Source organism: Perca flavescens, chromosome 4, assembly GCF_004354835.1.
Source record: "Perca flavescens isolate YP-PL-M2 chromosome 4, PFLA_1.0, whole genome shotgun sequence".
Classification (NCBI taxonomy): Eukaryota; Metazoa; Chordata; class Actinopteri; order Perciformes; family Percidae; genus Perca; species Perca flavescens.
In genome coordinates this window covers 10,678,562-10,702,535 of record NC_041334.1, presented here as the reverse complement: position 1 = coordinate 10,702,535, position 23,974 = coordinate 10,678,562, and the positions used below count along the sequence as shown (strand labels likewise).

The 23,974-nt window shown below is 39.3% G+C and overlaps 1 protein-coding gene across 1 annotated transcript in view; it reads right to left on the bottom strand.

Annotated features, from left to right (window-relative positions):
- Window positions 1–7,711: 7,711 nt before the first annotated feature.
- Window positions 7,712–23,974, bottom strand: part of ptprt (protein tyrosine phosphatase receptor type T) — a 430,905-nt gene continuing 414,642 nt past the window's right edge. The window contains exons 30-36 of the mRNA XM_028575011.1: window positions 22,554–22,703; window positions 21,916–22,089; window positions 21,607–21,738; window positions 19,955–20,080; window positions 16,512–16,675; window positions 9,866–10,001; window positions 7,712–8,844 (exon numbers count right to left, since the gene is read on the bottom strand). Coding sequence (XP_028430812.1) covers window positions 8,791–8,844; window positions 9,866–10,001; window positions 16,512–16,675; window positions 19,955–20,080; window positions 21,607–21,738; window positions 21,916–22,089; window positions 22,554–22,703 — 936 coding nt within the window. The 3' untranslated portion in view covers window positions 7,712–8,790. The remainder of the gene's footprint in view (window positions 8,845–9,865; window positions 10,002–16,511; window positions 16,676–19,954; window positions 20,081–21,606; window positions 21,739–21,915; window positions 22,090–22,553; window positions 22,704–23,974) is intronic.

The window sequence follows — 23,974 nt, the reverse complement described above, 5'->3', positions numbered from 1 at the left end:
ATGCTATACTATGACTGTTTGACATACTATACTATTAGTGTTTTGGACATGCTATACTATGACTGTTTTCGACATGCTATACTATGACTGTTTGACATATTATACCATGACTGTTTTCGACATACTATACTATGTCTTTTTATCAATTTTTTCGACATACTATACTATGACTTTTTTTCGACACACTATACTATGACTTTTTATCAATTTTTTCAACATACTATACTATGACTCTTTTATCACTTTTTTCGACATGCTATATTATGAGTGTTTGACATGCTATACTATTAGTGTTTTCGACACACTATACTATGACTGTTTTATCACTTTTTTCGACATGCTATATTATGAGTGTTTGACATGCTATACTATTAGTGTTTTCGACATACTATACTATGATTGTTTTATCACTTTTTTTCGACATGCTATACTATGACTGTTTGACATGCTATACTATTAGTGTTTTTGACACACTATACTATGACTGTTTTCGACATACTATACTATGACTTTTCATCAATTCTTTCAACATACTATACTATGACTGAGTTATCACTTTTTTCGACATGCTATACTATGACTGTTTGACATACTATACTATTAGTGTTTTCGACACACTATACTATGACTGTTTTCGACATACTATACTATGACTTTTTATCAATTTTTTCGACATACTATACTATGACTGTTTAATCACTTTTTTCGACATGCTATACTATGACTGTTTGACATACTATACTATGACTTTTCTCGACATACTATACTATGACTGTTTTCGACATACTATACTATGACTTTTTTAACACTTTTTTCGACATGCTATATTATGTGTTTGACATGCTATACTATTAGTGTTTTCGACACACTATACTATGACTGTTTTATCACTTTTTTCGACATACTATACTATGACTGTTTTCGACATACTATACTATGACTGTTTTATCACTTTTTTCAACATACTATACTATGACTGTTTTCGACATGCTATTCTATGACTGTTTGACATGCTATACTATTAGTGTTTTCGACATGCTATACTATGACTGTTTTCGACATACTATACTATGACTCTTTTATCATTTTTTTCGACATGCTATACTTTGACTGTTTTCGAAATACTATGCTACTACTTTTCTCGACATACTATACTATGACTGTTTTATCACTTTTTTCGACATTACTTTTTATGACGGTTTGACATACTATACTATTAGTGTTTTGGACATGCTATACTATGACTGTTTTCGACATGCTATACTATGACTGTTTGACATATTATACTATGACTGTTTTCGACATACTATACTATGTCTTTTTATCAATTTTTTGACATACTATACTATGACTGTTTTCGACACACTACAGACACACTTTTATCACTTTTTTTGACATTCTATACCACTGGTCGGCAACCTACTATACATGACTGCGCGTGCCACCATACGCGGGACTTTAACCAACTTTTCCGACACGCTATACTACATATTTTGTGCATACTAGAGTTATTGATTTTTTGAAATCATGGTTGAAATGTTTGAAGCACTCTCTCATCCGCATGCAAAATTACTATGACTGTTTTCACAGTTGCCGACCTACTAGGTGCCGATACCGTTGGGCACATACTAAAATACTGAGCACCCACACATACTAGACTACCAGTTTTTTTTATATCAATTTAATATTAAACATTTCAGGTGGTGCTAAGTGGGCGTTTTTGTCATACTGTGATTGGTCATGTCGGTGGCATTGATTTATACTTTACTATGAAGCTGATTAAACTTCTCATCTCCAATCCTATCTGTGAGACATGGCGCTGTCCTGAGTTGAAAGCTAGCTTACTTTACTATGTGTGTGTTCGACGGCCGCTGTCCATTCCTAAGGTTCTGAAATGCAAACATTACTTGACTTTTTTTTTTTTTAAACTACTATACTATGACTGTTTGAGCACCCACGGAAGAAAACATACTATACTATGCCTGTTTTTTCTGTTATTTACTATAGTTTGATTGACTTATATCTCTGACTGGGAACAATACAAAGAGGATTATACTACGACTGTTTGGGACATACTGAACTAACTGTTTTATCACTTTTTACTGTAAGGAGGCTACAATTAAACCTTTTGAGTTAAAAGTCACTTTTTTCAATGCACTCACCTGTGTAGACCGGAATCAACATGTAGAAAGCGATATTTCAATCTGCTCTGTCTGCTCAGTCCACTCTTGTCCACCGCACTGTTTACGCAAACACAGCTCTACTCTGCAAATAGCTAATTTTTACAAAACAAGCTAAAAGAAAAGCTGTCGGTTTGTAGTCTATTTTCTTAGTTTGCAGGACATCTTGAAATGTGGACAAATTCTTATAAACTTAAGCTGTCTGAAGAAACCATCCTTTCCGACATGCGGTAAATATGGATGCATTATTAGACCAAAACAAATACATGTGGCTACTTAATATGCACGTGAATGACACAATCGTTATGCTCATCGTTATGCTCGTATTCTTCATTCTTGATAATGATGCTGGTTGTGTTATTATTATTTTGCCACAGCATCATTTCATTGAAAATGAGGCATACAGGACCTGCTTATCAGTCCATTCGTCATTAAAGCTGGGCTTTTCCACAACTTTTCGCTTCAGGCTCTTTGACAGTGATATTTTTGTCAGCCCATTTTCCACCAATCAGGACTGCATACTAAAACCATGTTTCCATAATAATAATATACAATAATAATAATAATTAAAAGGTCTTGATTATTACAGATTCCCTGGATATTACATTTTGAAGTGATGTCATAAAAAAAATTCATGTTAACATGGCACACTAATAAACAAGAAATTTTGAAAAGGGCACTTCATATCAAAAAGGTTGCCGACCCCTGGGCTATACTATTACTGTTTGACATACCATACTATGACATTTTTCGACATTATATACTATGACTGTTTTATCACTTTTTCCACATGCTATACTATGACTGTTTGACATACTATACTATGACTGTTTTAACTCTTCTTTCGACATGAAATATTATGACTGTTTGCCATGCTATACTATGACTTTCTATCAATTTTTTCGACATACTATACTATGACTTTTTTAACAATTTTTTTGACATGCTATACTAACGACTGTTTGACATAATATACTATTCGTGTTTTTGACTTATTATACTATGACTTTTTTGGACATACTATACTATGACTTTTTAGCAATTTTTTGGACATACTATACTATTAGTGGTTTCGACATGCTATACTACGACATGCTATACTATGACTTTATTTGACTATATATATATATATACTTGAGTTATTACTTTTTTCTACGTACTATTATATGACGTTCTTCTGACTTTTTATACATACTTTAACTGTTATCGTCATACTATACTATGACGTTTCTCGACGTACTATACAATGACTTTTTTTTTTTACTTTTTTCAACATACTATAATATATGTAATATAATATATGGCTTTTTTCTATTACTTTTTTTGACATACTAGTCTATGACTTTTCTCGACATACGATACTATGACTCTTTTATCAATTTTTTCAACATACTATACAATTACTATTTCAATATACTATACTATGACTTTTTCGACACACAATACTATGACTTTTTATGATATACTATAACTTTTCATGAGTTCACAGACAAATGCATAAAATGGTAATTACATAAAAATAAGAGGCTTTAAAGAGAGATATGAGATCACATTCAACATTTTGGTCCCTTTATTTCATGTTAACCACATTTCAAACAACTAAACAACCAATGGCAATGGTATCACCAGATCTAAACAACACTTTGCTAGACAAATAATCATCAGAATAATAATCATACAAAAGAAATGTACAAATTTAGGACAGAAAAAAAAATCCCCAAAGTAAACAAACAAAATATAATACAGATGACCGGCCATGAACAAAGCCAATAAAAATAAAGCCTTAGTGGAAACAATAATGCTAAATATTTCTGGCTTTCACATTGTCTTCAATACAACACTCTTACAGTCTTTGTCTTGATAGGTCCATTAACAAGCCTGACTGGACCCCAGCAACAAATTAAAACGTAAGCGCAGACTGAACAGTTTGCTACAACATCTTGCCACAAGCCGGTTCTGGCCAAGAGACCTAAGAGCAAACTTTACCAACTAAAGAAATGTTCACCGGAGATCTTAAGCTTTGTGAAATGTGGAGTTTCATTCCAAACTGGTATGAAGTGATAGATAACATAAATCACATTATGGGTTACCAATGTTTTCTTTTTTTTTATATTGATTCCCAAAATTGATTTGGTCGTTAGTTTCAATGAGAAACAGATCCATGTTTTTTTGAAAATGAAGCCTTAATCTGGAGCCTCATTTATAAAACGTGTTACGCAAGACAACAACGTGCAGCGGAGGAACTGCGCTTTTCCTCCGCTTGTGTGTGTGTGTGTGTGTGTGTGTGTGTGTGATTGTAGGTGTCTGTCTGTGGCAATCTTGTCTTTCTGCACCTGCTATTCCCACACAAAGTTACCAAATTGTTAGATTGGTAACACTTAATAAGGTACAAAACAAAATAGGTAGTTAATGATTAGTTACTGTTTTTGAAAGGGTAGATGATCCAAAATCTTGTTTCTATTTTTTACCTTTTTAATAATTGAAATTCCTCTCTCACAAAAAACGAAAATGATCATATGATCATAAATGTGATCTCACAGGGGTAAATGGCAAATATGAACCATAAATGATGTATGTATCATTGGTAATTGAGGTAAATCTGTTACATTACATTAAGTTTGTGTAACAAAAATATGAACACTACACAAGGGTTAAGGCTTCCAAACAAGATTTAGCTTGGATGTTCTACCTCTGTTAGGAGCACCTCGATCTCACGATCACTGAATCACTTTTTTCCCCATTTTTCCGTTTTGTGATTGGTGATCAAGGGCTCCTTTCAAGGCTGGAATATTCATTGATTGATTAACATGGTCCTTATTAGGACAAATATGGGACGACCTTGGGAGGAGCATGAGGCTCGTGCAGGACCGCATAAGGTAACGCAAGTCCGTATTTATAACGACAAGAGTGTGTAACGGTGTGCGCCGCAAGGTGTTTATAATCAGTAATGAATCAGAATATTGTTTTTGCGTACGAAAATTCTGACTTTTTTGCGCATAAAATCTTTCAGAATAGAATCTACGCACAGTTTTATAAATGAGGCCCCTGGTGTCTTGTTGTTCTATCGGCCATACTTTATACGTCAGACTATACGGTGACTATGCCTTAGTCCCCCGAAGTGCCAACAAATGTTATCATCGGTCCTTTGGCTCCACACAGTTCAGAGGGTGCTAAAACAAAAACAGGCCTGTTAGCTATGTTTTAAAGACACAATCCCTAGGGATTGTGTCTTTAAAAGATGTTTTCCTTTCTTCCATGTTGATGCTGCTCAACTAAGTTGCTTTAAGTGAAATATATATTTTATTTATTTAAATATACCCACACATTAAGAGAAGGTGCAAAAACAATTGGTATGAGCGAAATGAAATGAAAAATACACAATTTTCACAGCCCAGATAAAGTCCAAATCATCAAAAACCAACAAAATGCAGCTCTAACTTTATAAAACTACAAGCTACACTGTACTGAAAACATATTGCTTGCTTTTGCCTACAGTTGAGGAGGGACAAAGGTAAACATGGATGAGCGAGTCATTATTTTAGTTAATAATCTGTCCCAGTTTGTTCATTGTCCTTTCAGGAGTTTGAAGTCACAGAAAGTATACAAAACCACATGAACCAAATGATAGTTACATTTTGTTTAGTCTGGAATGGCCGTATTTTTCATTTTCAGCGAGTACGTTTGTGAGTACGAGATGCAGGTTGACCTGAGGCCTGTACTACGACTCTAGATCAACATGCCCTGGATTTATTTCAGTTATCTGGCTTCATCAAACCTAACAACCGTGGTCCTGCATAAGCTGTGTCACGACGGTGGTTAAAGATGCCCTGCCATACAAAACCGTTTTTACTTTCATTTTTTGAAATATGTTAGGTCCATATGTGTTTGTGTTATGTGGTGAATGTGAAAGTGAACTGCTACCTCCTCTGTCAGCTCTAGCCACTGAAAAGAAATAAGCAGAGAAATCAGGCCAATTACAAAAGCTGGTCAGTCTGACCTCATATTGCCTGAGCTCATTACTATTCATTAGCTCGCCCAGTTGGGCTGGGTAAAGGATTCTGACAGCTAGGCTATCATTGGCTAGCTGTTAGCCAATCAGATTCAAAGCTTAGCTTGTTGAATATTAATGAGAACTGGCAGAAATCGAACTGAGTCGTCCTGCAGGCTTTCTATACCACGCTAGAATGGCTTGAAACAAGGTAACCAAGGCATTTATTCAACACAAAAGTCCATGGTAGAACTTCAGACCACAAAGTAATGAAATGCATGTGGCAGGGCACCTTTAACAACTAGTTCAATCAACCCAGGGTTTCCCAATCCAGCGACACGCGCGTTCACATAAAAGAGGCAGTGTTTGCACAGCACGACCAATCGCAAACATCTACCAGAGCCGCATATTTTAAATAAGAAGAGCACACTATACGTCTACATAAATATGAAGAACACAGACACGGTTTTACAGGCAAAATGCAATACAGTCGCTGCTTCCTAAAACAGGAAGGAAAGCTGGCAAAAAAATAGCCAACGCTGTAAATGCGCAAATCACAACGCTTAGCAATATCACTTCCCCATCAGTCAGGCACAAGATCTGACCATAATTACACTTGTGCTTTTCAGAAACTGCCGTTGTTTTAGCCTATTATTTCAGTTGCAACCCTGGCAGTGGGAAGCGATCGTGAGAGCAAATAAAAATCATAAAAACATAATTCAAAACGATGTGCGCATTGGCAACGCACGGCTCAAGAAGCCGACAAATAGCCTATACATAATTGAAACCTCTGAAAATCTATATCTTTCATTAAAATACCCATCAGGTAATGTTAAAGGGGTTGTCGGTCTCTAAATGTTTTAACTTTTACGAGCGCTCCTCTCTCTCTCTCCGCGCACCGAGCTCCGCCAGATCTTCTAAGAACGGTGACGCCGTTATCAACCGAGTATTGATTGGTCAGTAGGCGGGGCTTTAACACCGGTTGGTCTCTAATCTCCAACATAACCTGCTCCCGATACACAAAACCCTGGGTTTAACCTGAAGTTACCTCGTTAATGCCAAATCTTGCTTCATAGCACAGGCCTCTGGTTGTGTGAACAAGTGTCCATTACCCATCAATCAAAACAGGCATGTTTATTCTAAAAGTCTTCTTAAGGATAACACTTGATTGCAATCTGCTTCCTCATTAAGTCACTCTGGATGTGGGTGGCAGCTAAATGTGCAACATGCAAAAATATATATCTTTATTTTTTTGGACATGTCTCAATAGACAGTTTGTAGTAAGACTTTGTTCCAAACCATAATACCAAGTCGATGTAAATGACACTGACAGTTTTTAAGAGCAACAGCGTTTTGAAATGATAACCTTTATTTGTAATGTGTCTGGGTGCATGATGTTTGTCTGTTTCTTTGTTTGACTGTGGTTGTCTTATCTTATTTACAGTGAGGTTGGATGCACACTTTATGAATTTAATAGATCTCACATGATGCCATCCAAAAACCTTTTATTTTATTTTTTTTTTGTCTTACAGCCCCAATGAAAAAACCTGAAGCAGAGATAACAACAACAACAACAACACCATTTGGTCTTAAGGGCAAGGCATGATTTTTCTTTTCTTTTGTCTGTTAAAATGCTGTTACTCTTCAGCATGCACTAGCTAGTAAAATTTTTTTTTTCCCCCAGTAAAAGCCAAAATGTCAAAAGAAAGTCATAATCCTTTGATGAAGTATGGAGGAAAATGAACCATTTGTAACCCATTACGAGTATGATTAGCATTTAACATCGAGGCAATCAAGAGGCCCCCGGCCACAAGGAAATGTATCAGCTTGTGATTTCAAAGGAAAACGCCAGAAATATCAATAAGAGTGTTGGTTTTTCGCTTTGATCCAGCTAACTGAATCCTTGACAGCAACATCGACAACATATTAGCTAAAGTCAGCCAAACACGCTTGTTTACTTTCTAGTAATACTCTGGGATCAAATATTGGAGTCCAAAATGCAGAGTCGAGGCATCACTTGGACTTCAGCTAAATGTGAAAAATCTTCCAGTGTGCATCCAGCCTCCACAGGGAGACAACATTCAAGGCGTAGAATATATCTAAAAAGGAAATACTGTACAATAGTCACATCACAGCCCAGCAGAGAGGACAGAGAGATAGAGAAGGAAAAAGTGGCGTTTTTTCTTTTTTTTAAACATCTGAATATTTTTTTTTTCTCAACACGTCTTTTTTTCTTTTTTTTTCTTTGTACAAGCATGTAAAGTTCACAGTCTCGCTGAAGCGAACACACACATGAAAATCACCAGTGTGTATGTTTGTCCCTTTTTTACTCTTCTGTACAGGTTGTGTGTGTGTGTGTGAGTGTCGTCCCAGGCACACACATTGATACACACGCGCGCACTCAAATATGCAAGCATGCCTTCTCTTATTCACATAGAAGCACATGCACACACTCTCGAACACACACTCACGCACACATACACACAGGCACACATGCTCACAGGTTGGGTTTGGGTCAACACAAAGCAGTTTTGCACTTTGTGTGTCCCAGCGTCGCGTTGAGAATGCCAGGCAGCGTCAAACGGGGGAATCAGAAAAAGCAAATTTTCAGCCCACAGCCAATCAGAAGGAGCTGAGCGCCTCCAGAGCCACTTCATAGCAGAACTTATACTGTTCCTGTGGAGGGAACAGAAGAAAAAGCAAAGGTAAGTCATCCTCAAAATTATTTCACTAGCTACATGAATTACACATCGCTAACCAAAGACTAAAAACAATTCACTATATTTCAATTCTAAATACTTTTAAACAGCCTATATTTAAATTTCCCCGAGCACCAGCTGGTGTCGGAAAAAGCTATTCTACACCTTCAAATGTTTGAGGTTCAGGTTAGAATTAGGTTAGTGTTGGGTTAAAACACAGCGTCGGAAATGGGTGCTACGAGTGGACTATGGGAATGTGGAAAAAACACATAAAATACTCCTTTAAAGGTCCAGTGTGTAATGTATTTAGTTGTTCATTATCAAAATCTGTGTTGCCCTTTCACAAACTTGTCCTTTTATCACGACTATTTACCACCACCATCAATTCCAAGTATACCGATTGGCGTGAAATTTTACATTTGCATTTGCATGAACTGGGGTAGACGCTCCATATTCATGCGCCATCTTGAAATATGTTAGCCGGTAAGGGACATACAGGACAAACTGTTCCGCCTTTTTGGGTTTTCGCTGTCCCATGATAAACTCACAGGTGCTGCTAATGCTGCTAATGGGTATCGTAGCTTCCCGGGCCCCGGCAAGTTTGAAGAAGGAAACATGGAGGGCCACACGTATTCAAAATCCAAATGTCAGGAACATTTGGATTTTGCCCAGAAAAAGAATAGGATATTGAAAAGAGCAAGAGACCGGCTTTTTGAAGCGTGAAGGCTACCGTGGCTGTAATACGTACTTTGAACTGTGTGGTGCGAGAGAGTTGATTGCGATATATGATCTCCATGCTAGATGGGAGAAATTCCCACACACTGGACCTTTAAGGCTTTCAGATGTGATGGTTAAAGTGAGGGGAAGTAGCTAGCATTATGTCAATGAGTGTCCTCAAGAGGAGTACAGGGATGTGTGTGCGTGTGTGTGTGTGTGTGTGTGTGTGTGTGTGTGTGTGTGTGTGTGTGTGTGTGTGTGTGTGTATGGGGAGTCCTCACCATAGTCTCCACCATGTTAGTCTTGTTGTTCCTCAGCGTTTTGACGGTGTGGAAAACATCCACGATATTCTGCTGCTGGATCATCTCGTTGATGCTGCAGATGGCGCAGAAGGTTCCAGAACGCCCTCCGCCGGTACTGCAGGGGAGGAGGAGGAGGAGGAGGAGGAGGAGGAGGAGGAGGGAGGGATTAGAAGGGGAAGGAGCAGGAAGGAGGCAGGACACAAGACACTCATCATCATCAAACAACAAAACATCCATCCTGGAAACATAGGTGAGTACAACAAAATCAACGTTCTGATCATGCCATCATCCTAGAAGGAGAGGGGGAAAAGAATACCCGGAGAGCATAATAGTTGAACGGAAGGCAGAAAAAGGAATAGAAATAATTCAAAATAAAGGAAAGGGAGAATGTAAAAAATAAAAGCACCAGCTGCTTTGAAGTCAGAGATGTTCACTACGGTCTTTTTCAGACAGTAAGACTTACTGTTTGCCTTTCATCCCCCTGGGAGCCCTGCTTTTTTCATGAGTTTATCACAGAATTTAACGTTTCCTTTCAGGCATTTCTCTTTCCCTCTGAGTTATTCTCCTGCCTCTGCTTTGTTGCAGCTGCTGTGTTAATTGTGTCAGCCTTTAAAAAAAAAAAAAAAAAAAAGGCGCTTGAAACCTATGAACCCAACCTGCTGAAAATTTCAATGGGCTGTAATAAAACCTAATAAAGCAGGGTGACGAGAAGCAAGATTTGTGTGTGTGTGTGTGTTGTGACTGCATTTAAAGCATAGGCATGTGTTTGTTTTTATGTAGGTGAAATGGTTTTGTAAATTTCAAAAAATATTCTTGCCGAACTGTAGTCTGGCTATCACCAGACCAAGCTCAATCTTTTAAGATTGAACATTAGTCTGGGGAGTCTGCTCTGTATTTTCTACTGCACAAGACGGGCATATTGTTCAAATGACTCTGTAAGCAATTGGATAGACCTTCAACCAATCAGACCAACGATCCGGGTGACGCAGCAGCGACAGCGGCATCAACGGGTTGCTGCCATGGAGTGCTAAGCTTCGGTGGCCGACTTGTTGAATGTAAACAAGAAGCTGCTTGGTCACTTCTTAACATCGTCATCGTGTTAAACCCGCCAATCGCGCGCCAGGTGGATAAGCCAATATGCGATTTGTTCCCGCAAATTTGTAACGGAGCCCTGAGCTGCAGGGCGAAATCAAATCGCCGGCGGATCGGGCTGGGTTTACCCAGTCTAGCTGAACGGCAGGTTAGAGTGAGTTATCTTATGTTTTATGTTTTAGTAAAATGTCAATATTCTGGTTGGTTGTTGCATTTCAGACTATTTCGAAATTGCAAATCAATGGACAGGGTATATACAGGTTCAGGAAAGTCAAATTTGAGACAAATACTTTTTCAATTCCAACCAAAGTGAAACAACCCAAGTTGAGAAAAGGCTAAATGAAACAAAGAATGACAGGAAGTAACAGATGGGAACATGCAATACAAAGAACCCCGTCACTGCATGCTGCTAAAGAAAATGAGCTTGGTTAATGGATTGAAGATGTTTGAATACATCTGTTCATCTTAAATTGGAGATTTTTTGGACTTTATACAGAGGATAACCTGCTGTAATGGACAAGATGCAGGGATACAAACATATATGCGTGTAGGTTATATATACAGATATAGTGTGTCTGCTGGCTATGTGGCCCAATCAGCAGTCAGTGCTCTGCCAATCAGCAGTCAGACCACCCACCATGAAAAGAGCTCCAGACTTTCCACGTCTCGCCTGGTTCCAGCCGAATTCCTTTAGTATTCAGACTGAATAAAACATTCAGGTACTTAGAGGTGGAGTGGCAGCCATCACAGAAATCCCCCACTGTCTACCTACTCTACATTAACAATGCCACATTTCTCTCCAATCAGGATAGCTTTGATTGTGACAGATTAGTGCTCAATTCTCCAGGTTTCTTATTCTTGCTGACAGCTTTTAATGTAATGCTTTCAAAAGTGGTAAAGAATGGTTAAAAACAAAACAAAGGGAAAACATTTATTATTATTAAATGTGCCAGTAGACTGATGCTTGAAAAGCTTTTATGCTCAGAACCCCTTAAAACCTCAAAAAATTCATGAGGTATCCCGGGTCTTTGTTACACTGTGTTTGGATGTTAATATTTGAGTCTAAAATCTAAAATGCAAAAAGGCATTCCCTGCGCACGTCTTTTCTGACTTCATGTTAGTTTCCGTTGTTTTTAGATGCTTGCTTTAATGTCAAAAGAAAGTTTTTGATAAGGGGCATGAAAATAAGAGAACAAATAAAGTTTACATCAGTGCTGTCAGATACATCTAGGAGTTAAAATACATTGATATTATTATGACCCTAATTACTGAAGTACAACCAGCAAACCCAACAGAATCCAGACAGCATCAAGGCAACTGAATAACTTTCACAGTTTCTATAGACATGGATATATAATGAATTGGTAGCGTATTGACCAACCAGTTAACACTTTCAATCAAAACAAGTACCAGCTAATTGTAAAAGAAATGCCCACAAGCATGCAACCGAAGCCACATAAAAAGTCATTTGTAAGCCATTTCATACGTTTACTATGATAATCTTTGCACCGTTAATCTCCCTAAACTAATCCAGCGTCACAGGATGATCGATATTTTTGAACTACAATAATTTCAAAACTCAAACCTGTGCTGCACTATACTGTAGATCTAAACATTGTGGCAGTTGATCTTACTGGTTAAGGTTTAGTTTAGTTCACGGACGTGCTTGAGATTTGCCGCAAGTTATTGGAATACTTGGAACTGCATTAGTTCAGCTATAAACTTCTCCATTAGGGGTGAACACACGTAAAATTAAATGTATCTTTTTAGATAAAACAGTTGTTAAGTTTTCCTTTGGGGATTTGAAGTTGGAAAAAAAGTAATAAATGGCAATATATTGCAGAATATCGCAATTTATTTAAAACCGTAATATCGGATTGTGGGGCCTCTGGTGATTCTCACCCCTATGCTACATCCTACATGCTGTGAATATTTTGATTGTGATTTTTTGGGGACAAGCCTGCGCAATATTTGTTGTTGTTGTTTTGTTTGTTATTCTCCTCTATCTGTAATACGCATCTATATACATTTAAATAGATAGAGCACCGACAGATTGCTGTGTTAAGTGTGCTGCTCTAACAGGTTCTTTCAGTGTGATTTGCTGAAAATGAGACATGTGCTCAGCATTAAAGACCCATCAGCCTCCAACCTCCAGGACAAGTGAAGAGCAGGGTGGAAAAAAAAAAAAATCAATTTTCAGCAGCTACTGATTGAACCATCATGTTTCTCCTTATCTCTGGTATTACCGAGTCTGTGAAATCAATAGCTGGGGCTGATTAGCCAGTGTAGCTGTCTTTAGCCAGAAGCAGACAAAGCTTGCATCCCCTTCACTCACATTTACTGGGGTTGAGTACAACAGTCGAGGTAGCAATAAAGACTACTACTACTAAATCATTTTGCCTTTATTTTGTTAGGCAGAATTACAATTTCACAGATTATTGTTTTATTGTAAAATATAGGATGCACATATAAGAACTTTTTAAAATATTAGTCAGTTTGCTCTTTTAATTTGAAATGATGACTGATGATAACCAATTGCCTAAGCCCTTAAGCCCATGTAGTCAATAGCCATGGGTATTGATTTGAGCTGTGGGTCAAAGATGGAATATGCATCTCTGTCACTATGTGTATGTATAGACTAAGACACGGTGGGTTTAACCATTGATTATGTACACACGCATCAATAGTTGAGTTAAGATCCAGCAGTAATTTGATTTCCTACCACATGCATGCAGTCGACACAAAGCTCTAAAGATATAAACAGCATATTTTGAAACAATTTTGACTTATAAGATTGTTTTCCTGTTCTTTGAAATTGCATTGCATTCGAACCGAGTGGGTTTAAAACATTGCAGCTTGTATTTCAAACTCTCTCTTTCACAAGGAGGTAGAAAACACGCTGAAAACCAACTAAACCTCGCAGAATCTAGAAAACATAAATCGATGCCAATTCTGACTGGCCCAATGAGCTGTGACAGAGGTGGCTGATTGGATGAGCACTAGTGATGCGGTTGAGGCAATGCTTGGAGTGTGTTATTGTTGGTGAATTTCCCTGTAATCTCTCGTCAATAGATTTTACAGCCTCTGTTTCCCCTCCTTCATTATCAGCTTCATTTGTTCTGCTCAGATATAAACTGAGCAGTGTTTGTGTAGCTGCTGTGTGCAAACACACACTCATACAGTATATATACATGTGCGTGTGTGTATGCAATCACAATTACTTAGGTTTGCTTAAAATAAATATTTTTTTATTTGTATTACTAATATTGGAAGTACAGTAATACGGTGCTGTTGTTTATGCCAATGCCGCAACTAACACTGCTGTTGTTGCTGCTGTAGTCTCGCATTGACAGACCTATCTCCACAGCGTTGTGCAGTAAGGTCTGGTCCTTCCACACATACATTCGAGGATAGTAGGAAAAAAAAACGCCTTGGGTAGTTTGCATTTATTTTAAACCAATCAAAGTCGTCTTGGGCGGCGCTAAGCTCCGGACGGTGGCTCTGCTAAATAGTTTCGGGAAGGAACTTGTTTTGGTGGAACATCTGCGCCACATACAATATTAAATGAAGTTAATACAGTAACTCGAGCTATTTAAATTAGCTGCATACATGGTTAAAGCTCATTTGCTCTTACCAGTGTATCGCCGTGTGCATTTTTTCCATAGCAATCCCACCGATCTGCCCCGAAACGTCCCAGTTAGAGAGGAAATGGCGTAAACATATTCTTTGTAAATCTTTACAATCATTACCTGAAAGAACCAAGCAGGTCTAACTTGTTGCACGGTCCAAATTGTCTTCAAAACATGCCATTTTCAGCGTGTAGCTTGCTAGCACGAAGTTTGTTGATGTTTCCCGAAACCAACAGAGTTTTGCAAGGCGGGGGACATCCGGCGACGGATGTTCCGTTGATTATTCGGTAAATGAAATGTCGTCGATCGAGACTACTGCTGCTGTAACTTGTACTTCTTATAATTTGCTACCAGAGGTGGGAGACTCGATTCGCAAATTTGAGGACTTAAGACTTACTTACATTGATAAACGACTCAACTTGACTTTGATATTCAAGACTTAAGCCTTCACTTAGACGTGAGACGTGATGACTCAAAAGGACTTGCCTTTTTTATGAATGTAATACAAATTAATATTTGCTTTTTTTCAAGATATTGAGAAGTGACTTTTTGTTTTTTTAACTGGGTGATTTTTCGTGCAATGCGCCAACCTGGCAAACTTTCCAGAGCGCGTCAGACTAGCAGAAGCCATGCCTCCATGCAGGCAGCCGTCATGGAGGGGACTATGCCAAAAATAATAAAATCTGGATTCAAGGATTATGTAGTTGATGATCCGTAGCAAGAAGAGAACAGCGGTGAGCGAGTTCTGCAGCTCAAAGATCTCGGACACGACCACCACAACATCTAACTATATCCGTCACCACAAAACCCACAAAGAAAGGTACGTGAATGTGTCTTTTTAGCTAAATAACAGGCTGGTTAAACATTAGAAAGCAAATTTAAACTTTTTAACACTTATTTGTATAATTTTGAACCTACTTTAGACTGTATGACTTAACTTGTGGCTTGCATGACTTGTAGCAGGGACTCGACTCGACTTGCTTGATTCTCACCACAGTGACTTGAGACTTGCTTGTGTATATATATTGTGTATCTACATAGACTGTATATCTCAGAAAAACAAATGTTTTTATGAATATGTAAAGTGAACATTTGTTTTGTCTTAGTTACGTTTGTGTTATTTTATAGAAAGTGTATTTTATCATTGTTAAGAGTATCTCAATATATTTCATATTTCACCTCTATGTCTGTCTTTCACACACACTAAGGGCACATTTGTCTTTCCATGATTCTCTGTTGATCAATCATCCCCGGTGAGCCGCACTTGTTTCAGTACTTCCAGTCCTCCTTTCCTTTTCAGTATACGCATCTAGAGTACAGGCCAAAAGTTTGGACACACCTTCTCATTCAATGCGTTTCCTTTTTGTTTTCATGACTATTAACATTGTAGATTCTCACTGAAGGCATCAAAACTATGAATGAACACATATGGAATTATGTACTTAACAAAAAAATGTGAAATAACTGAAAACATGTCTTTTATTTTAGATTCTTTAAAGTAGCCACCCTTTTCTTTTTTATTAATAAGGGGAAAAAATTCCACTAATTAACCATGACAAAGCACACCTGTGAAGTGAAAACCATTTCAGGTGACTACCTCATGAAGCTCATTGAAAGAACAACAAGGGTTTGCAGAGTTATCAAAAAAAGCAAAGGGTGGCTACTTTGAGGAATCTAAAATATAAGACATGTTTTCAGTTTTTTCACACTTTTTTGTTAAGTACATAATTCCATATGTGTTCATTCATAGTTTTGTTGCCTTCAGTGAGAATCTACGATGTAAATAGTCATGAAAATAAAGGAAACGCATTGAATGAGAAGGTGTGTCCAAACTTTTGGCCTGTACTGTACGTGTGTGTGTGTATATGTGTGTGTGTGTGTGTGTGTGTGCACATTCAACTTACAGGCAATGTACCACAGTCCTCCCGTCTCCTCCGTCATACTGCTCCTGCCACTTGGCCAACCTCCTGACCAACTGGAGGATAGAGCGTTTAGAGAGAGGCGTGTCCCTGTAGGCCGGCCAGCCGATGAACTGGAAGTGCTGCACCAGGCGGTAACCGTCCTGTGGCTGAAGAGAGACGTGTGTAAATAAGTATTTTCTTTTCATCAACACAACTAATAACATGAAGTGATTCCATGGGAAATGTAAAAGCGGGTAAATGTCTGAAACACCTTCCAAGTGCTGCAACATGTGTGACACCTTAAAAACATCTCGCACAATTATGAATCCCATTGCCTGCCCTGAGAAAAGTATGCGTTTGTAGGTCTCAGTTTAGGATCAGAGGACAGTTTTCTGGTTTGTAGTGTGTCATAGTGGCTCATTGGGCCTAAATGGAAAGGCTAGCATGTCAGAATTATTTTCTTTCTCTGTCCTATTTTATTATTTTACTATTCATTCTAATTCTACCTTTTTCACATTCTCTGCTCTCTCTTCTTGGTTAATGTGTGTGTGTTTTTGTGTTCGCACTATAGAGTATAGAGCTGGACCATATGGAGAAAATCAAATAGATTTTTTTTAGGGGGAGAGAGTGGGGATGACTGTTGGGTTGACTATTGGTGTTTTCACAACATATCATGTTATTATATAATCATCAGTAATGTGGATATAATGATTAAATGGGTAAAGGACAATAATAAAACAGCTAAAACAGTCTGGTAGTTTCAGAAAAGTATCGCTTTACTGTAATGTAGCCTTTAAAACCAGGAAAAGACAGCAGGTGTGTCACATAACAATATTAAAATATCCAAAATTTAAGACAATATCTAGCCTCATATATCGATAAAATATAGACATATTGCCGAGCCCTAATAGCACATCGCACATTTAATTTATTTAGTATGTGTTTTCAATGACCAAAAAAGTCATTTATGATTATGATTCTATTCTATATCAAGGCACTGTGGTCACCTCATGTTATAGCCACCATTTTGAAAGTCTGAAGGTTTGCTTTTTGGTTCCACTGAAGCTGGTGAACAATGTCAATAGTGGACGGGAGGAAAGTTCCTCTTCCATCACCAAAAACTCTGAGAGCTTTATGTTAACAGTGCTTTGTTCCTTGTTACATCCAGCAGGATCCTAGACAAATACAATATCAGACGCAGTGTAGTCGCAGACAGAAGCTGCCAGTCTACTCGCTGCTGGTCTCATTTGGTAATGCTGTGCTAAACTGATGCATTAAGCACTTTTCATGTGTTAGAACGCTGTTGTGTCCAATTAGTTCTTGTTTGTGAATGAATTGCCTTTGAAAATGAACTGGTAAATGGACTCAACAAAGACGACATCTTATAATGTTTAATTCAATTTCACGGCAGACAAAATGTTTTCAGTCCTCTGGCCTCAAGGCGGTTGGCATCCACCATCCCCAAAATACCAAAACCTGCCATCACTGTCATACTGATTTACTGCTCTGCTTGCGACACACACACACACACACACACACACACACACACACACACACACACACACACACACACACACACACACAGATATATCTATATCTGTTTCCTCCACTTCCTCCCCTTTCTTTCCAGCATACCTGCTTTATCATCTCTCCTTCTCTTCCCTTCCTTCTCTCCCCTTAATATATTTCCTTTTTTATCTTTCTCTCCACTTCCTCCATCTCCCCTTCCAATCAACTCCTATTTCAAACTTTTAGTTTGCCTTGCTCGTTTTTCCTCCACCCCATTTCTTTCTCTGACGCAATCAATTTCCTTTCCCTTCATGACTCTTTTTGCTATCCTCCTCTTTCTATATTTCCCTTTCTCTCTCTCAAACCTTTTCGCCGCCCCGCTCTCATACACTCTTTTTTCCCCCCCTCTTCATTTGATGGCTTAGTGGTCGGTGGTACAGACTCAGCTAGGTCGGAGCTGCTTGCACAGTGTGAGATGTGCTGTTGTGGCGATGATATGAGCCATTTCACGCTAGACTGGTGATGTGTTTGAGAGGGAGAGAGAGAGGGAGAGAGAGAGAGAGAGAGGAGAAATAGAATCTAGAGAGTAGGCTAGTGGGGAGTTCACTAAGTGCTATAGGAGCATGCCGACGACAGGGCACCACGAGTTGTACCGTCATGGATGGGTGAGAAAATGAGATGAGAAGGGAGTAACAAGAGGAGGCAAGAGGGGCAGAAAGAAAAAGGGAAAGGAGAGATGAGATGGGAAACTGAGAAAGTGAAGGAGAAGGAGAGGTGAGAAGAGAAAAGAGGCGAGAAGAAAACAAGAGGAGGAACCAGGAGACAAGGGGAGAGGATAGGTTTCAAAATGATGTTGTGCTGTTATTGCGCCACCTCCTACCACACTGCCATTTGAGTTCTCACTAAACCAGTTAGCCTGGCAGCTACAGGGTGTTAGCGGTGTAGTCGTTTTGCCACGCTATCATTTTGCCAGCTGCTCGGGGGGGGGGAAGTAAAGGTCACATGAAATGAAAAATGCACTTTATGTCGTGTTCCTCTGTGTAGCGTTCCACTATCTATTGTCAAATATAGGTCAAGGAATGCATCATTTTGAGTATTTGTTATCTTTAACATAGGCAGATTAAAACTAAAAGTTAGGGAGGACACAAGAAAGGACCAGGAGCAACTGCAGGCTGAGACTGAGAGAGTCGGTTGCAGGTACGGACCTGACTCTTCCAAAATGCCCATCAACGGGGTGTGGGGTAGGGGGGGATGGAAAACAGAAATAGTAGGAATGGTTTGCCACAGACACCAAACTAGGTCCAAACAGAACCATGTGTGCTTTCGGGGTCATTATTTTTAAAGGCCCCATATTGTAAAAAGTGAGATTTCCATGTCTTTTTTTTTATGATAAAGCTGTTGAGGTGTTATACATTTGTACTGTGAAAGTATCAAAACGCTCAATCCACAGCAAAATGCACACAGCCTGTATTCAGAAACTGTGCCTTTAAACGAGCCGTCAGGACTTCTGCACGGTTGTGATGTCACAACTACGGTATACTATATGATATATAGAAAGTGCTTCTACAGTGCCGTTACAGTCATTCCCCCACTGCAATAACGGTAAAGAGACTGAGAGTGCACATGCTAAAGACACGGAAACACTGACCAATCAGAGCAGACTGGGCTTTTTCCGGGAGGGGGTCTTAAAGAGACAGGCGCCAAAACAGAGCATTTCAGACAGACAGAGGGTGAATACAGGTATATTGAGACAGACAGAATGAGGAAAATCAAGTGTTTTTTTAAACATTAAAGCATGTAAACGTTTTCTAGCAGAAACCCAAAATACAAGCGTGAACCTGAAAATGAGCAGAATATGGGAACTTTAAACCTTGAACCTGCTGCTGTTAACAAAATTCCAAACTGGTCTGGTATGTAACTGTAAAGGCTATGAGTACCCTGGCCATGTTGCAGATCCTGAAGATTCGGTTGATGATGTCTTCATCGATGTCTGCCGATATGAATTCGACTTGAATGGGACCGTAGCAACACGAGCTCTTTTCTGGCCAGTACTGCATACATAACTGTAAAAAACATGACAAAATAGGGAAGAGGAAGATGGAATGTAGAAGAGAGAGAGACAGAGATGTACCACGTTTAACAAGTGCATTTGAATGGATTTCCTTTCAAAAAGCATAACAGCGCAAGTAATAATTGGAAAGATGTTTTCACAAAACCTTGTATGAATTGACTTCATTGGTTATGAAGATTATCGGTGTATCTGTGACTGGATGATGAGTTCCATTTTAAAAACAAAATACTTCCACACTAAAGCCTGAAAAGAAAAGTCATCTACGTACTCAGCAGGATCAAATTGAGATAAAGCCGACTTGCTGGAAAATAACACATAAAAACGGGACTATAATTTCATCTAATTTTCCATCCACACACCTGCCAGAGAAATAACAAAAGTACTTCACAAAAGAGAAATAATGCCATGTATTTTATTTGTTTAAACCAAGTTGTATTCACTTTTGTGAACTGAAGATGATGTAACTACATCTGTGTTAGTCTGTGTTGACTTCATGATTACGTGTGTTGCATTTTTTTTCACTTCCTATGTAACTCCCTCAAAGACAGTTTACAACGGTCTTATACTGTTAGCTGTTTAATGTAATCCAGAGGAACAAAGGGATTCCAGCACCGTATGTTGCCGTTGTCTAAATCTGTTTGCTACAGGCTGAAAATGGCAAGTTTTGAAGAAATCGTGGTCGGTGCAATAAGACATGCCTGCTTTGTTCTATGGTTCTAAATGTTTACGGCATTTCCTCTCTAACTGGGATGTTTTGGGACCGATTGGTGGGATTGCTGTTTATCTGTGGTTTAAGACCCAACGTCTCCATAACCATACACTTGTAAGACCAAATGAGGTTTAACCATGTATCAGCTAATTTAAATAGCTCACGTTACTGTATTGTGTGAACAGCTAACTTCATTTAATATTGTATGTGTTGTTTTCTTTTGCAGGGTGCAAATGTTCCACCAAAACAAGTTCCTTCCCGAGACTATTTTGTGGTGCCACTGTCGCGTCCGGAGCTCAGCGCCGTTCCAAGACTATTGTGATTGGTTCACAGAAATGCAAACAACCCAGAGCGGTTTTTTTTTCTGCTATCCCAGAATGCTTGTGTGGCGCAGCCAGACCTTACTCCACAGCACTGTAGGAGATAGGTCTGTCTAGTTTCTATTGTTTCTGTATATAATGGTTTTGGGTCAGAGTTGTGATTGTACAAATCTTTAACTAAATCCTTCTCGGGTGTAATTTCAAGGACTGTCAATACACATTCACATTTATGAAAATAGTCTTGGGGTGTATTAATCAGGCCCTTTGATGTTAGTCTTTTGGTCTTTTTTCTTAAACTAAACTAAGTTAGACAAAAGCAAAGAAATTAAATAGGGAATGTGTCTCTCTGCAAAAAGCAGCTTATGAAGACGAGTTTTCCAAGTCCTTGCTGTCAGCTCGTTTAGCAAACCATTAATCCATACCACCTCTTTGTGTGTGTGTGCGTGTGTGTGTGTGTGTGTGTGTGTGTGTGTATGTGTGTGTTTGTACCTGCGCTGCGTCCATCTCATTGAGCATTACTATGGAGGAGCAGTTGTAGTCGAACACCAGCCTCCAGAAGTCGCCCATGGTGTTTGGCAAAGGATGCTGGGTAACAATGAAGGCCGCTGGCTGTTTGTGGCTCTGGAGTGTTGAGATGGACCACAAATAAATAACAACAGCAAGCACAAGATGAATACACAGAGCAATGCAAATAGATCGAGGCATCTCTGCAGCACTGGATAGCAAAAGAAACTGAAACGCTAACATTTTAAAAAAGACAACATACACACACATTCACATCCCAAAATGTAGACTTACGTCCATTAACGCGGCATTGATGTAATTGGAGCTCTCTCCATCCACAGATATGAGGAAAGGCAGGCATCGGTCCGCCGATAGGACGTCCATGCTGCGGTTCTTGTCGTGGTTCCTGGGTAGCAACCCGACACTGCAGTCCTCGGGACGGACTCTAGGGGTCACTATGTTCAGAGTCTGATCCACGAAAAAATAGCTTGTTATTCCTACTTTAACTTTACTCTTCAACAAACATAGGCTATGTATTGAATAAGATGATAGAGCGAGGGAGATTGAACCAAAGTACTTATTAGGACAAATGCCACATTCCCACTGCATGGTACGGCAGGGCTCCACTCCACTCGACTCCTTCTCTTTTGGTTTTCCATTAGCAAGTTGTGGATATTACCTGGTACTTTCACTGGTACCACCTCGGTGAGTGAGTGACTGAGTGTGTGTGTGAGTGAGTGAGTGTGTGAGTGAGTGTGTGAGTAAGTGATTGAGTGAGTGTGCTCACCTGGAACTCGTCTTTAATCTGGCTAGAGTTGGTCTGTGGGTGTGAGTGAGTGAGTGAGTGAGTGAGTGAGTGAGTGAGTGAGTGAGTGAGTGTGTGTGTGTGTGTGTGTGTGTGTGTGTGTGTGTGAGTGAGTGTGTGTGCTCACCTGGAACTCGTCTTTAATCTGGCTGGAGTTGGTCTGTGGGTCCAGTCTGCTGATGTTGTAGTAAATGGCTCTGAACTCACACACTGGTATGGCTGTATTCCCACATAGACACGCCTCCAAGATGGCATCGTGAACAAACACGTACTGCTCCTGCAACATGAGCCAAAGCAGTTAATCAAAAAGAAATGCTGGAGTCAAAATGTCTTCTGGGGAAACTAAAAAAACTAAATCTCTGGCCTTTATAAGTAGACAGAGCACTTTGGTTTCTCAGTGTGGCTGTGCGCACCGACACCTCTGGGACAGAGAAAGCTGCATTCCCTTGCCTTTTCAAGTCTCCGACAAACTCAAACATTCCACTGTGAACACACAGTTTTTGTTTGTTTTTAGCGCGTGTGAATTAATTATGTGTGTGTGTTTGCGCTCTCTCGGCAACCTACAAGTGAATTAAAAAGGGAGTAGTGCCCTGCAGTGTTTCTGTGCTCTGGATCAAGTGTGCTCTTTGTGCTCCAACTAGCTCGCTGGTAAAAAGCATCAGCCACCATGAGCTACAGCAGCCAGCATGCTAATTTACCTCTCTCTCTTTCTCTATCTTTCCTATTTATCTAGAGTTCACTCAATTTTTATTTCTGTTTTGTCCCTTTCTTTCTCTTGTTTCCTCTCACACGTGTGTTTGTCTGCTGTCTCTCGCCTTTTCAATTATGCTTCTGGCTTTATCTGTCCTCTCTCTCTCTCTCTCTCTCTCTCTCTCTCTCTCTCTCTCTCTCTCTCGCTCTCTCTGTCGAATGTTAATTGTTGCCCTTGGAGCGGGGAGGAGAGTTTTAAAAGCACCACAGAAATGTCCTCTCCTGGCCATTACCTACCTACTGTAGTGACATACACACATTGCATGCAAAAACGCACACACACAAACCCAACAGACAGGCACTCATTCATACACACACACACACACACACACACACACACACACACACACACACACACACACACACACACACACACACACACACACACACACACATCTTTCCCCTGTGCCTTTTAAAAGATTAATTGCTTTGTGTTGTGCGGAGCAGGATTATAATAGCGTCAAGCGGCTTCAACATTGACACAAATTGCTCCCACACATATTCAAAAGGTAGGGCCGGGTGCATTTAGCTAGGTTTCAAGTGCACACGCACACGCACACGCACACACACACACACACACACAAAACTAGTTTTTCTATCACTGCTGTCAGATGAACAGTCAAAGTGATACCCTGGGTAACTTCTCTGAACCTAGCACTTCTAAAACCCATTCAGGCTCGGAGCTTGAGCTGTCAGTTTGAAAATGAGGCTGTTTTTCTTTATTCCTGGTAAGTTGACTTTTTGGATATGCAAGGTATTCATCAGCAGTACAAATGGAATGCAAAGGGGCGATGGATT